The sequence below is a fragment of the Physella acuta genome, unplaced genomic scaffold (genome assembly GCF_028476545.2).
Source record: "Physella acuta isolate Inbredline_101_S28 unplaced genomic scaffold, ASM2847654v3 ptg001392l, whole genome shotgun sequence".
Classification (NCBI taxonomy): Eukaryota; Metazoa; Mollusca; class Gastropoda; family Physidae; genus Physella; species Physella acuta.
In genome coordinates, this window is record NW_026732907.1 from 62319 (window position 1) to 78198 (window position 15880).

Genomic DNA, 15880 nt, shown 5'->3' on the forward strand with positions numbered 1-15880 from the left:
CTAATATCATTACTATTCTGTCACTTCTTTCAATTTCTTTTAAAGCCTATAATCTTATTGGACTCCAACGAGAGTAGTCTTGAATTGTCCATTAATTATTTGAAAAAAACGTGTGCAGTGTTATTAAAATAAATGTGGTTTTTGTCTGACTTAACTTAAAATCGGAAGTATTTGATGTTTGTAGTATTTTCTGTAATTAAAGAAGGAATTTTTATTTTCAAATCAAAATATTATTTGGTTTCATTCATTTTATTTTTTACCGAAAAGTTAAAAAAAAACAAGGCATAACTGGGTCTTGTGGTTTTAAAGAAAAATTTATTAAACAAAATACCGTAAAGTTTTTAAGTGCAAATTGCTGCTGAGTTGGGTTTTCGGGAAATTGATTACCACTTTTCTATACAATCAGGCAATCAAAACTTGCTTCACTTAAGTCAAACTTCAGGTTAAAATTTAGGCTTGATGAAAACAAAATGTAGCCTTTAAAAAATGTTCTACATTTGCAACTTTAATAACGTATTCTTAAAATATGATATATTTTAATTCTTTTTAAAGTTCAATTTATTTTTAGACCTATTAGAACTTACAATGACGGGGAGAAGAAGCGACCATAAATAGATAAGGGATTCAGTTTGAAATAAAGCTTAGATGAACATTATTAAAATCATTTTAATAAAAAGGCTATGGATAGAGAGAACGGATGATAGCCAAGTCGAGATAATCTCTCACAGTATCATCAGGGTAAAAGAAAAACATACTCTTAAAGGAGAAGTGAAACTAGAATCGAGATGACCAGTTATAACTTGTTTGAGTTTTTTATTTCAATCCCTTTATGTGTCGAGCAAAAAGAAAAAAAAAGCAAAAGTGTTCTGGCGAGTATGGATTCAGCTGTTTAAAGCAACTTAATGGAGGTAAGCGTCCTAACTGCATAATTTGCAATGCCAAGTTGAGCAATTCTAGCCTAGCACCGGCATAACAAAGATAATATTTCCTTAAGATGCAATGAGATGGAAAATGAGAGAACACAATGCTCACTGAATTAAAGGTGAAGCAAAAAATTTCTAAACTGGTGTCTGAAAAGCAACAGCAAAAGCCACATTTATTTACAGAAAACATTTATTATTATGTTTTTGTTCTTCTGTGAAAAATATTTTTAATGTTTTTTTTTTTCTTTAAACACAGTGATGTTGATGCGATAATCATTTTGTGAATATGTAAAATAATTAGGCCTACCTATGTTGTGAATTTGAAAAAAAAAATTCCTATTAAGAAAGGTTCGGTGAATGCGCAAATCAAACTGGTTGGTTTCGGCACATCCAAAAGGTTAAGAACCACTGCTTTAATCTCTACGTAAGCACATTTCAAGACTGTGCTAATTTATTTAAATTATTGTTATGGTTTTGATAATAATTTATCTTGTTACAGAAACAAAGCATATAACGATTGTTAGGATTGTTTGGTATGCCTTACTTTTAAAATTTAAAATGGGGCAATTTTTGTCCACAAAAATGCGGTCTCTCTTTTGAATTCCCCTTTTTTCAGTACACGAAAGCTACTCATTTCTCATTCAATACCGTGGTAAGCGCCTACACAACATAAACCAAAATGTCACGGCGCCTCAAGGTAAATTATTAGTTAATTTTTTTTCAGACACGATATATATTTTATAATAGGTTTTGGCAAGTATTCTTTAGTGTTTAGCAATACTGTTTTTGTTGTTCTAGTTGTTGCTTGTTTTTGTTGTTTTGTTGTTTGTTTGTTTTTGTTTCAATCATAATCGACTGTTGCTTTTTAATCACCTGCTTTCTGTTTTCAAATTAATCTAATTCAAGAGTGACTTTTATCAATCGGCCGTATACCCGTACAAAAATAAAGTGATCATCGGGCCTAGTTATTCTCATCCCTTTAAAGATTGTAAACTGCGTGCATTGTTTTGTCGCGTAGTCTAGAACCTTTGGAAATTACAAAGTAGTCTACATGCTTGTTACAATTATTATATAGAAGTGCTTGCTGTTACGGCGTTATTGTTATTTAAAGATAATCCTTTGCGTGGTTTGGTACGCGTGGCAGTTGAAGACATTACTCTACGTTACTGCAAAATTGTCCCGCGTCTGATGTTGTTTGCCGTGTAAGTTGACGTAGACACTAAACTTGCTATTATAAACATTTTCCCTACCCTTTTGATGTCAGATTCAGAGGCGTAGCGACCCTTCCCGGCGCCCGGGGACAAACTTTTCGATTTGCACCCCCCCCCCCCCCCCCTCGAGATTTCCATTTGCAACCCCCCCCCTCAAACTTTCGATTTGCACCCCCCCTCGAGATTTCGATTTGCACCCACCTCAACCTTTCAATTTATTTTTCCAACCCATTTTGGCGCCCCCTAAGGTCGGCGCCCGGGGACATATGTCCCGTCCCCCCCCTTGCTACGCTACTGGTCAGATTGCGTTATCGGAGGGTCTATACCCACGTGCTAAGTTTAAAATGAAGCGGTCAGTTAGAAATAATTTAAATTTTGCTCGGCAGTTTCGATCTATGACGACAAAGAGATAGAAAGACAAATAGACAGACGGGAAAACAAGTTCAATGAAAGGTTGTAAAAACAGGTCTATATTCCGATTAAACTGGAGTTGCCATCCCACGCAAATGTTAATATTCGAGAAAGATTAGTGGAGATTACCCAAGTTTTAATTATTAATTCGATTTTTTAAATAAATAGAACCGCAAACAATAAGTGTAGGCCTATAATATTGCGGAACATAGTACTTGATAAAGAAAAACCTTGATTAATTTTCAAAGTGTTTTTTTTTTAATCTTCTTCTTCTTCTTCGTTCTTAATTTTAAAAGTTGGAAGGGATCGAGCCTTATCTGCAAGGGGGTTTGAACTCGAGGCTTTTTTTTTCTAATTTATCAACGATGAGCTTTTGCCGACTCGACCACGCCATTGAGGCCATTGACTCCGATTTCAGCCTGCTTTTCTTTTTGGATTTGCTTCCATAGTCTTTGTCCAACCAAGAACAAACTACAAGGCAGCAGTTGTTTGATTTTGGAGTTGTCTCTCCTAGAAACTCGAGGCTTTTCGGTTTAGCAACCATGAGCTTTATCGACTCGACTACGCCGACCCCCATTAAAGAATCTAATTGAGTAGTTTAATGTAACGGTACATTATCTTGGAGTTTTGACCTACGTGAAAATTTTGATATTTTTGAAAATTTTGTCCGATAAAACAAATTTTGCTCTCAAGTTTACGACCATGGAGGACGATAGACAAAGAAATCATGTTAAAAATAAATTATTGTGCATTTCCTTAAGAAATCTGAAACAGCGTAAAGTACTACTTACCTTCACATGAACTCACTAAAAATTTGTCAAATACTTGACTAGAAAATTAAATCTTTTACTTATAGATCTACGTGAAATTTCGTCTACCGTACTGAAACAGTACTCAAGTTATACGCTCTCTAGAAATCGAAAGTATAATAAGTGCCACTTTTGGTTACTGAAAATCGCTGAATAGTTGATATAGAACTACAAATTGATAAATATTAAACTTTGTCAACCTATCTGTACGGTACTAAAGTTATCGTGTTTACAGACACACACATAGACACACAAACATATAGGAAAAAATTGCAAAACCAAGTTTTTCAACGCAGGAGGTCTAAAACATCAAGATTTGTCTTGAGTCTCATTTTATTCTTTATTGTGTGCACGGTACAATACTTTTTCTATATTTCGTATACAGCAAAGTAATAAACCGGAGTGATCTCCCCTAAACTTTCTCGAATATTCTTATGTAAAACAACTGGCGATGGCGACTTGGGATCTAGACATGCTTTTTAATCCATTTTTAATTACTTAAACTTTTTAAAATAGAATAGAATCACGTAGAAAAAAGAATTGCACACCAAGTGAACACAAAACAAAATGTGTATAATAGTGTGGAATATTATTAGTACTTTATAAATTTACATACGTTTTTTTGAGAAATCGGAAATAGCAAACATTACTACTTCCGGTCAACAGAAATTATTCAAAATTTGACAGAAGGTAGAGAATTAAATCTTTAACTTACATGTGAAATTTCATTTATCTATCTGAAATTGTACTTAAGTTATAGTCTTTTCAAAAATTGAAAGTAGAAAAAGTTCCACTTCCGTTTATCGGAAATCGGTCAAAAGTTGATACGGATCCACGATTTTAATATAATACTTATATATGAAATTTCATCAGCCTAGCTTTAAGGGTACTCAAGTTATCGTGTTTCACACACACACACACACACACATACGGACAAGATTGCAAAACTATGTTTTTCCGACTCAGGGAACTGTAAAACGATAAAAAAATTTGCACGATTACGAGACTTGCTCTATCTTCTCCCGTGGTCGACTCTCGAGCGAGAAATCAACCAGCCGTGACAAACAGTTCATCATCGTCAGTTAGCTGTCTGAGCCATCGCTAGTATTTACTCTCGTTATCTCCCTTTTATTATTGAATTTAGTAATTTTAAATTAATTTTTAAATAGCTAACCTAATTGCTAAAATATTAGAAATATAAATAATTGCATTGTCATCGGTAATTAATGTATCTGTAAAGTTTAAATGAAATCGCTGCAGTAGAGATGGGTTAAAATAAGATATGCCACAACCCACAAACAAATAAACAAACAAACAAACATTGTTAACTGAATAAAAGCTAATAAAAAGCTTATAAAAACGTGTTACATTGACAGTTTACCTACAATTTCAATCTACTTTCCACGCGTGCGTCACGGACCCTTTAATCCGATTACCTTTAATTTATCCTTTGGAAAATCGTACCACTTTTTCTTCTAGCTGCGATTCAACTTCGAATCCCTCAGATAAACTTCAAATTACGGCGAAATCAATTTCGAATTTGAATATTATTTTTAAAAAGCAGCTTTTCTTGTCGAAAGCTTAATCCACGTCTTATGTCGAGGAAGACGAATCTGATACGGATGGCCTTGATTCGTGGGCACCAGGTGGCAGGGTCCAGTTCAAAAACTACTTGGATATACCTCGCTCACAAACTTACGCGCACACACACACGCAAAAAGACACACACGTATTCGCACAAACACAAAGATCCCTGAGTAGGAAAAACATAGTTTTTTTTGCTATTTTTTCCGTATGTCTTTGTGTATGTATGTGTGTGTGTTTAAGTCTGTGAACACGATAACTTGAGTACCGCTACAGCTAGGTTGATGAAAACTTCATATCTAAGTATTATAACAAATTGTTGTTCCTCATCAACTTTTTAGCGATTTCCGATAACCGGAAGTGGAACTTATTTTACTTTTGGTTTTTCAAAAGCCTATAACTTGACCAATGTTACAGATAGATAGATAGACATAAGCAAAAGATCTAATTTTCTATCAAATTTTGAGCAATTTCCGTTAACCGGAAGTAGTTTTTACGATATTTCTGATTTCTCAAAAATAAATGAGTTATTTATTTGCTTTTGTCACTAATATCGTTCATCGTGTAGTAAAGCACAAAGCGTTTTGACCAATAACTTTTTTATAAACTATTTTTCTCCAACAAATATAACACTAAAATATATATGTCTATAGCTCAAGTGGAACGGATACCGACGGCTAGTGAATTTATAATGTACTAATATTCCACACTATTATGCACATATTGTTTGCTGTTCACTTGGTGCGCAATTCTATTTTCTACGAGATTCTATTCTATATTAAAAGGTTTAAACATGTAAAAAAATATATTTAAAAAGCGTGTCTATATCCTGAGTAGTCATCCCCGTAGTGTTATAAAAGAATATTTGAGAAAGTTTTGGGAAGATCAGTCTCGCTTTATTTAAACTGTAATGTCTGTATATTTTATCACATTTTTCTTTACAGTTCTTCAAGAATGGTTTGATCACTCAGTCATATTTTCTGCCAACGATGGTGTGTATTCTGATAACTGTCCTAATTTATCATCAACATCAACGTGATTTAAGGTTGATTTCAGAAGCTCCGAAGACTTGCACCCAAACTGTGAATGTCGCTGAGCTGAGCACCGACCAAGTTTCTTCAACCATTGATTTTGTCAGAGTATCGTCGGCTGTCAATTCAAAACCGGCGAAAAGTTTGATCGAAGCAACTGTGTCTGCGACAAAATCGACAAACTTTACTCCCATCAACGACGCACTGGCGAAACAAATGTGGGACGGCAAAAATGAAACGTGTAACCAGACGTGTCAGTCTATCATCACACAAGTCATACGGTCAGGTTCAAGTCTTCAGAGGCGTGTCACTAAGGAAGGTGTAGAGGAATGGATGGAGAACGGCGTCATCTTCCGTCAGCCAGTGCCAACCAAATCAACCGACCCGTACCCAAGTCCATACGTCCCTGAGTTGGAGCCTTTTGTTCCGTTTAATTCCTCCACGTTTTTTGAAGACCAGCGGGAAGCCCGAGCTGTGACTGACAAGAAAAAAATAATTCTATGGTACATACCAACACGGTATTGGCCAAAGATGGACAGCTTAAATCCCTTAAGGTTTTGTCCGGATTTTCCTTGTGTGATAACTACAAATAAAACGTTTGCTGAACAGAGTGCTGCTATGATCTTTGCAGGTAAACAAAAATTATACGCAAACGAATATGAAGACCAAAAACGTATTTTATAGATATATTTAAGCTCATGGCAATGGTTCTTAACCTTGGTTCTATAGAATCTCATTGGCTTGGTAACTTAGTATCAGGGAGGAGGTTGAGATACACACCCAACCTGTTTAATTTGCGATCGGATTTTGTCACTACGGACAATGGAACAACGCATAGGCGCTACATTGTAATAAAGTGGGCCAGAGCTAGATAAAATGTATCAGTATCGTGATATTTCTACGTCGCGAAACGCTTGACAACACAACACACACTTCACCTATACAGGCATGCATTGGTCAAGTATATACGTGTTGTGTTTAACATAATGTTTATGTCTATATCGTGTCCCATTAGTCAACTTGTAAATGTCAAGATGGTTCGTCCTGTGACTTTTAATTAAAATATTTAAATCCCTTCATGCTTATTATGTCGAGCAAGCACCAAAAAGGTCGGAAGAATATATACAATTATGCACTCACGTGTATAACGAAACTATATGGAAGTCATCGACTAAACTGCGTGATTTGCAATTCCAAGTTGAGCAATACTAGTCTCGCACTTACTAAACTAAAAGAATACTTTGTTAAGATGGAAAATACAAGAACACAACTTTCGCTGAACGCAAGGCGAAGCGGTGTATTACTTAAATCAAGTTCACTGATTTGAAGGAAATATTCATTCATATTGATGCTTGGTTCATTTTGTACTACAAATATTATAACACATCCAAAACAGCACTATTTATAAACATCACAGTTCATATATCATTAAAAGAAAATATAAAATTTAATTGTCTCCTCTTTATAATAATTTTTTTTTTGTTTTTCCCTAGGTGAACTTCTTCGTACACCTCCACCAAAACGGCGTCCAGACCAAGTGTTTATTTTTAACAACCACGAGCCACCCAATGAGCAATGGTGGCGCGACAGTGTCATTAAGAACGATAGCTTCGGGTGGAAGGATGCCTTTAACTGGACCATGACGTACCGGATGGACTCTGACGTCACTTCCTTGTATGGAATCATACGAAGGCGGTTTAAACCGATCACTCGAGATTATAAATCTATCCTGGCCAAAAAGACAAGGAAAGCTGCTGTGCTTATTAGCAATTGTAGAACGATTGGAAAACGAGAAACATATATCGAAGAGCTACAGAAATATATTCCTGTGGACGTGTATGGGTTCTGCGGAAACTTTTCTTGCCCACGAGCTGAAGACGATAAATGTTTCCAAAACATCGACACCAACTACAAATTTTATTTATCCTTCGAAAATTCAATGTGTGAGGACTACATAACGGAAAAGTTCTTTAGGTACATTAGCACCAACACAATCCTAGTGGTCCGTGCAAGCAATGAGTACTCACGCCACGCCCCTCCAGAAGTTTTCATCAACACGGCAGATTATGCCAGCCCTAAAGAGCTCGCGGACAAGCTGCTTTACCTGGACCAACATGACAGCGAGTACATCCGTTTTTTACAAGAGAAGGACAAGTACGTAAGCATTTATGAGGACATCCCCATACGAGATGGAGGTGGTCAAATATATTTTATGCACTATCATTATGAAAACGTACCGATTTGTCAAATATGTATGAGGCTGTGGAATCTAAAATCACACTCTAAAGTCATTCCAGACATTAAGGAATGGTTCACAAAGAAGATGTGTCGTCCACCGCTAGATATCTGACCTATATATATATATATATATATATATATATATATATATATATATATATACTACATTTATATACTATAAACCTAAACATAAATCTTAATCTAAATCTGAAATTGAACCTGATCCTTATCCTAAAGCTGTACATGAACGTGAACCCAGATCTATTCCTTAACCAGAATTTAAATTTTATCCGTAACCGGAAACAGAACTTTAACTGGAGAAGGACTTGAAACGGATTATCCTCAATACAAAAATATGATAATGAGTGCAGTCGGTGGTTGCTAAGAGACTTTAATTTTTAAAATTTTATTTTTATAGGCTTTTGTCAACAACAATATGGAACCAGCTTTTCAAGCCTATTTAAAAAAAAATGAATAGTGTACGGTGTTTTAAAATAAATGTAGTTATAAAAATGTTATTGTGAGGTTTTTGTCGGACTATTTGGTTTTTTCACTTCTTCACTTCCTCTGTCTGTCGACAGTCTGTCGTCTGTCTGTCTAGATCGAAACGCCGGAGCGAAAATTCGGACACTTCTACTTGACCGATACGGTTCACAGTTGGCACGTGGGTCAAGACATGAAGACAATGCTTCAATAGCCCTTCATCACGTTCAAAAGGCGCGCAATGGTTTTTAGTCATGAAACTCTATTGTAAATTAAAAAAATGTAAAGTACTAAAAAAAATTCCATAAAAAACGTTTTAATAACAAGCTTTTATGTACTAATGCACTAAAAAGTAGAAAATAATTTATCACTACTATTTAAATAACTATAAAGAAAAGCGTGGGTCTCTTCCTAAACATTAGTAAAGGTATCCAATAGATACTAAAGTGAATCACGGTTTTCTTTATAGTTATTTAAATAGTAGTCTATAATTTATTTTCTACTTTTTAGTGCATTAGTACATAAAAGCTTGTTATTAAAACGTTTTTTCTGAAAAAAAAATTTACGAGCTTTTATTTAATTCACTTCCTCTGTCTGTCGTCAGTCTAGATCGAAACACCCGATCAAAATTTCGGCACTTCTAACTGACAGATACGGTTCGTAGTTGATACGTGGATCAAGACACGAAGAAAAGGGGTCATCCATAAATGACGTCACTCTCGTAGGGGGGAGGGGGGGTCCGTAATTTTGTGACGATGTGTGAGGAGGGGGAGGGGGAGGGGCGTTTAGATGTTGGGACGTCACACTTTGCATTATAAAAAAGCAATGTCAGAAAACGAATTTTAAACGTTATTTCGCGTTTTAGATAACTGTTTTAATAAATTGTAATAGTTTAGACAAAATTTTAGAAAAATATCGATGTTTAAAAAAAATTCAACTGCAATTTTGAGGGGGGTTGTAGGTTGATGTGTGACGTCATTTTAAGGGGGGTCTGGCTTTTTGTGACGACGTGTGATGGAGGGGAGGGGGGGGGAGATAAAAATCGTCAAAAAAGCGTGACGTCATTTATGGATGACCCCCAATGCAACATGACATTAAATTTTACTTAATTGGTTGCCGTATTAATTTTTTATGAATTAATTAAAATTGTGTCGAAATTATACACATCAAACTATTCCGCACTATTACACACGCCTCATCACGTTCAATAGGCGCGCAATGGTTTTTAGTCATGAAACTCTATTGTAAATTTAAAAAATGTAAAGTACTAAAAAAAATTTCATAAAAACCGTTTTAATAACAAGCTTTTATGTAATAATGCACTAAAAAGTAGAAAATAAATTATACACTACTATTTAAATAACTATAATGAAAAGCGTAGGTCGCTTTCTTAATATTAGTAAAGGTATCCAATAGATACTAAATTGGCCCCCGCTTTTCTTCATAGTTAATTAAATAGTAGTCTATCATTTTTTCTCTACTTTTTAGTGCATTATTACATAAAAGCTTTTTATTAAAACGTTTTTTATGATTTTTTTTTCCACTTTCTCACTGAAAATGGAAATAAACAAAGCAAAGCCAGGTCATGTGGTTCGAACAAGTATTATTTTATTAAAGACATTTTATCGGCAAAGTTATAAATACAAATTACTAGACAATTGAGTTTCCAGAAAAATTATCAAGGAGTTTCTGTCGAGCATAAAAATTAAAAATTAATTCCTTTTCTTTAATAAAACCATTGGTCGCTGATAAAATCACCTAGTACTACTTATTTTGCTGACCAAAAAGCAGAATAGTTTTATTTTCATATTTTTATAGCATTTAAAAGCTTTATTTTATAAAGATTTTTTATGTATTTTAACACGTTTTTCTTAACTCAGCTTCGCGTTTGTGGGTTTGTTGTTAAAATTGACAACGAAAATTAGCCCACTTCTGATTGCTTTAGAGATCTGAAATTCGGCATGCAGGCTATTTTCGCCTAACAATTTCAGATGCAATCATAAAAACTAGCAATTAGAGACCTAAATTAGCTTAATTTAATTACGCCCCAAGGACCCTAAAATTGAGGACATGATTTCTAAAGCAAAAATAAATTATCAATCCAGATTTATCAAAACAAAATTAAGAGGTTTTATCCTTGGCGGAGTGGTCTAGTGGTAGAGAGTTGGACTGCTAACCCATTAGTCTCGAGTTCGAATCCGGGTTTAAGTCAGTAGACCTCCCTGAGTCCACCCAACTCTGATGGGTACCTAAAAAATCCTCTAAATTTTTATGTATTTAAAAACACTTAGTCAAGTCATACTTAATCAAGTCATTAGATAAAGTAGAAAATAAACTATATAAAAACTTTTTAAAAACCACGTTTTTCATGTGTAGCAACGGACTAAAATGGAGAAAATAAAATACTTAAAAAACACTTTTTAAAAAACTACGTTTTTCTTGTGGACTAAAAAGTAGAAAATAAATTTTTCTTCAGACCCTAGGGGATCTACCAATGACTGCTCGTAGATTTTGTGCTTCCTCGAGCTGTGCAGGTTCTTGTGATGACTGTTCATACATTTGATGACAAAAAACGTGGGTACGTTCACCATCAAATTTCCCGATCCATCTGCCCGACCCACGTCGCCTTATAGGTAGCGCCCTGCATTTATATATATATATATATATATATATATATATATATATATATATATATATATATATATATATATATATATAAAATACATTTGCAGGACTAAAACATATCTTGTGCAGAACTGATAAGTTTGGCGTTGAAACTAGTAATACTAGACTATATTAAGCCTTATATTATCGTTGATAATTAAATGGAAATAGCTTTTCTGAAGTAAAATTAAGAGCCAAGTTAAAGAAGACCCTCTTAAATAAATCTGATAGGAGGTTTTTAAATAGAATTGATGTAATTAAGAATAAAACAATCTTTTAAAATATAATTAATGTAATTAAAAGTTAAACTATCTTCTTAAAAATTTATTTTAAAAAAAAAGGTATATATTTATTACTATATCGTGTTTTACCGCTGTTGTATTTGAACAGTCATGCTCCGCAATTGCTGGAGCTATCGTCCGCACTGACAAAATCCGATCGCAACTCAAATAAGTCTGTGGTGTGTCTTGAACTCCACCAAACACCTGAAACAGACTCACCGAACTCCTGGGTTCGATCGCGCCCAGGTTAGGAACCACTGAGCTAGACATTGCCATCGATGTATTTCAACATGCCGAATAGTTAGTTTTTTTTTTTTAATTGGGCCTCCCATGTCTTCAAACTAGTTGGTTCAGAGGTCCACTTTTGTTATGTTCGCATTGATGAATTTTTTTTTTTGACATTTTCATCTTTTGGGTCGAAAGTTGCGATTTTAAGATTTTTAAGATTTTAAGAATTAATGCGATAACAATACGTATGTAGATGTCGTGAAAATAGGTTTTTAATTGAAAGAAAGATTTTCTGAGGTTAAAAAAAATGTTATTTCCTTGATATATTTGCCTCATCCGTTTTTGATATATATATATGTATGTATATATATATATATATATATATATATATATATATATATATATATACATACATATATATATAGATATATATATATATATACGGCGACCTGTGCTACGAGTTCATCGTGTACAGCCAGAGCACCCACCTAGCGGCCAAGTCAGACTGTGAGATCAACGGGGGGAGCCTGGTGTTCATCAAGTCAGCCGAGACCCAGCAGTACCTCACCCACCTAGCGGCCAAGTCAGACTGTGAGATCAACGGGGGGAGCCTGGTGTTCATCAAGTCAGCCGAGACCCAGCAGTACCTCACCCACCAACTTGAGCACACCTACAAAGAGCATCAGCCTATCTGGATCGGCCTCGATGACATCGAGAGTGAGAACACCTTTAAATGCGAAGACGGGACGCCCCTAACCTACAGCCACTGGGCACCCGGGAACGGACAGACTGCATCCGGGGCACAACCTGCCCAGTATGAGAACAAGGACTGCGTTGCTATGGATACCAGAGACGGGGGGAAGTGGAAAGAGTTCCCGTGCGAGTCCACCGATATTCTGGTGATCGTGTCGACAAACGAAAGACACAGTTACGTCTGCCAGTACGACCCAAGTGCTGTGGTGTCGCAGGTGACCCTGCCCGCGGGGACCACAATGACTTCCATCACCCACCCCTGCCCGCCATTGTCCTGCATTGACCACTGCAAAGTCTACAAGAGGGACCCTGTGACCGGATGTTTTCTGTGTGAATGTGAAGCATAAATAAATATCTGTAATGACAACCCTGGTTTAAAAGGTGCCCTGTATTTTTAAAGCTATGTGTGCTGGATAGTAAAAAATAATTTGAAACAACTTATTGTCTAGCATGTTTTACCAGAATAAGCCTTATACAAGCAAGATTATTTTTTTCAAATTTCATGATAACCGTTTAAAAATATTATGTGTGTGGGTTTGTGTTGATATTGCTTAAGTTTAGAAACATTTCTAGCAAACCGGTTTCTTTTAAACTTTTCAAATACGTGCAACGCTGACGATAGTGAGATATTAAATTAATCATTAAAGATTGATGTTAAGATTACTTAATTAAATTAGAAGAGGGAAGATGGCGAGGTAGTAGGGATCACACAATCAGAAAGGTAGTAGCAATCACATATATATATATATATATATATATATAGATATATATATAACATTATATATAAAATATATAAGATATATATATAACATATATATATATATAAAACATATATATATATATATATATATATATATATATATATATATATATATATATATATAACATTATATATATATATATATATATAACATTATATATATATATAACATTATATATATATAACATTATATATATATATATATAACATTATATATATATAACATTATATATATATAACATTATATATATATATATATAACATTATATATATATATATATAACATTATATATATATATATAACATTATATATATATATATATATATATATATATATATATATATATATATATATATATATATATATATATATATAAGACAAAGTTTATAACAATGACCAATGGGTAAATAATTTAAAAAATTAAACAAATAGGCCTATAACGTATCTAGTTTTTTTAATCATCGTCATAAACCAAGTTACATTAATAATTTCTTTAAAAGTTACATAATTAGAATTAATCAAATTTGACAATTAACGTATGTTAGATTGGTCATACTGTGCTAAAAGTCTAGAATGCTAAATATAAGAAAAATATTATTTGTAAGCAAACTGAAGAGTTTAAACATATTGTATTGCGATATAGATTCCTGAAAACTCTAGTATTAGATGCGAAGAAAATATCAAAATGTAGTAGCTAGAATTTTACTATAATAGCAACATTAAATAGTAGCATCTAAGTGTCGAGTTAGATATGGTCTAGGGGAGTTATCAAGATCATGTGAAGCAGACTATTTCTTGTTTCATGACTGTACATTTCTGTTTTAGGCCACTGTGTCAATTAGGTATGTACTGTTATGCTATGGGCCACTGTGTCAATGACATGTTTACAGTTATGCTTTGGGCCACTGTGTCAATGACATGTTTACAGTTAGGTTTTGGGCCACTGTGTCAATTATGTGTGCAATTTTTCTTGTTACAGTTCAGTAAATATGGGTTGCAGGTTTTTATTCCAACACTCCGTCTGTTGGGGATCTGTATTCGGCCACCGTGTCACTTTCATGTGTACAGTTAAGTTTTTGGCCAACATGTTAATCAGACGTAAACAGTTCTTTCATTGGCCACTGTGTTAATTAAGTGTAGGCCTACACAGTTCTGTTTTTGGCCACTGTTTTAATTAGGTGTGCACAAATCTTTGTCAGCTAATGACTGGGCGCTAGAATATTGGGTTCATATTCGTTTTTTTGGGATTTCCATTTCTGGGTAGGTTGCTGTTTGTTTTTTTTTGCAGGTTGGCTGTCTTCTGCTTGTACTAATTGCTAGTTGGTATTGTCAATGAGGCTAGAAACTGAAGTGCTGTCGGGTTGTGGATGTTTGCAGATTCATTACTGGTTGGGTGAGTGACTTGCGGATAACTGCTGATTCTCGGTCGTGCGGGATGCTTGTCGGCTAGCGGACCAACTGAATAGCTGTTGACTAATTAGTTTGCTGCTAATTAGATGGCGGCAGGTTTGTTGACGTGTATAAGGCTGGCGTCTTGATTGTGGACGTGTGGGCTAGCTAGTAAAGCGTTGATGATTTATAAGCTGGCGTCATTTTTGTTGAGAGCTAGCAGGCTATATGTTGAAGATTAGAAGCCTGGCAGCTGGTTGGCTGTGGGTTAGTGAATCGGCTGATAACGGACGCTAGACATATTGAGGCTGGCTGGTAATACGTTGATGGATGGTTGGATGGTGTCTACTCTGTTATTTGCTTTTGGGCTGACAATGTTTTGACATATAATAGGTTGACGTCCATTTTCTTGTTGGTAATACATTGACTGATAATAGGCTGGCTTCTTCTTGGTTGTGGGCTTGTGAGCTGACTGAAAAATTATGGTTGATTTTTATTTTACTGCTTCTCTTTATATATCGTAATATTATAAAAAAATAATTCCTAATCGGATTGATTACTATGCAACACAAACAAATATATTGCTTCTGTTGTATATTGCTAACCATAAACAGTATTGAATATTTATTAGCACTGAGAGCTAAACTGTGAAAACTGAGCGTTAAGAGTTAGGAACTCACCATTTATTTCTGAGTGCTAAATCTTTCTGTCAGTTGTGTTGCAGGATTCTTGTTGGGTTGTAGAATTCTTAATGACTTGCTTAATTCTTGAAGGGTTGCATGATTCATGATGTGTTGCAGGATTCATGATGGGTTGCAGGATTCTTGTGGGTTGCAAAAAATCTTGTTGGGTTACAGAATTCTTGTTTTTGGCAGGATTCATGTTGGGTTTAGAAATCATGTTGGGTTGCAGAAATCATGCTGGATTGCAGAAATCTTTTCTTTTTTACAGGATTCGCGGGTTGTAAAAATCACGTTGGGTTGTAGAAATCATGTTGGTTTGCAAAAATCTTATAATTTTTGGAGGATTTGCATTGGGTTGCAGAAATCATGTTGGGTTGTAGAAATCATGTTAGGTTGTAGAAATCATGTTGGGTTGCAGAAATCATGTTGGG

The 15880-nt window shown here is 34.7% G+C and overlaps 2 protein-coding genes and 1 long non-coding RNA gene across 3 annotated transcripts; 2 read left to right on the forward strand and 1 right to left on the reverse strand.

Annotated features, from left to right (window-relative positions):
- Positions 1-1561: 1561 nt before the first annotated feature.
- LOC131927262 (alpha-(1,3)-fucosyltransferase C) lies at positions 1562-8363 on the forward strand. Its single transcript, XM_059283031.1, has 3 exons — positions 1562-1620; positions 5883-6600; positions 7463-8363. The coding sequence occupies exons 1-3, from the start codon at positions 1603-1605 to the stop codon at positions 8317-8319; spliced, it is 1593 nt and encodes a 530-aa protein (XP_059139014.1). The 5' UTR covers positions 1562-1602; the 3' UTR covers positions 8320-8363.
- A 3562-nt stretch (positions 8364-11925) lies between these two features.
- LOC131927266 (macrophage mannose receptor 1-like) lies at positions 11926-12963 on the forward strand. Its single transcript, XM_059283034.1, has 2 exons — positions 11926-11935; positions 12356-12963. Exons 1-2 carry the CDS (start codon positions 11926-11928, stop codon positions 12961-12963), a joined length of 618 nt encoding a protein of 205 aa, XP_059139017.1.
- An 854-nt stretch (positions 12964-13817) lies between these two features.
- Positions 13818-15661, reverse strand: LOC131927267 (uncharacterized). Its single transcript, XR_009383613.1, has 2 exons — positions 15447-15661; positions 13818-15238 (listed from the first exon to the last, which is right to left on the reverse strand). It is a non-coding gene; the product is annotated as an uncharacterized LOC131927267 (long non-coding RNA).
- Positions 15662-15880: the final 219 nt, after the last annotated feature.

Excerpts from the sequence above, each read along its gene's own strand:
- LOC131927262 (XM_059283031.1), top strand. Across the intron at positions 6,601-7,462 it reads TGCTGCTATGATCTTTGCAG|GTGAACTTCTTCGTACACCT; the intron begins GTAAACAAAAAT and ends GTTTTTCCCTAG.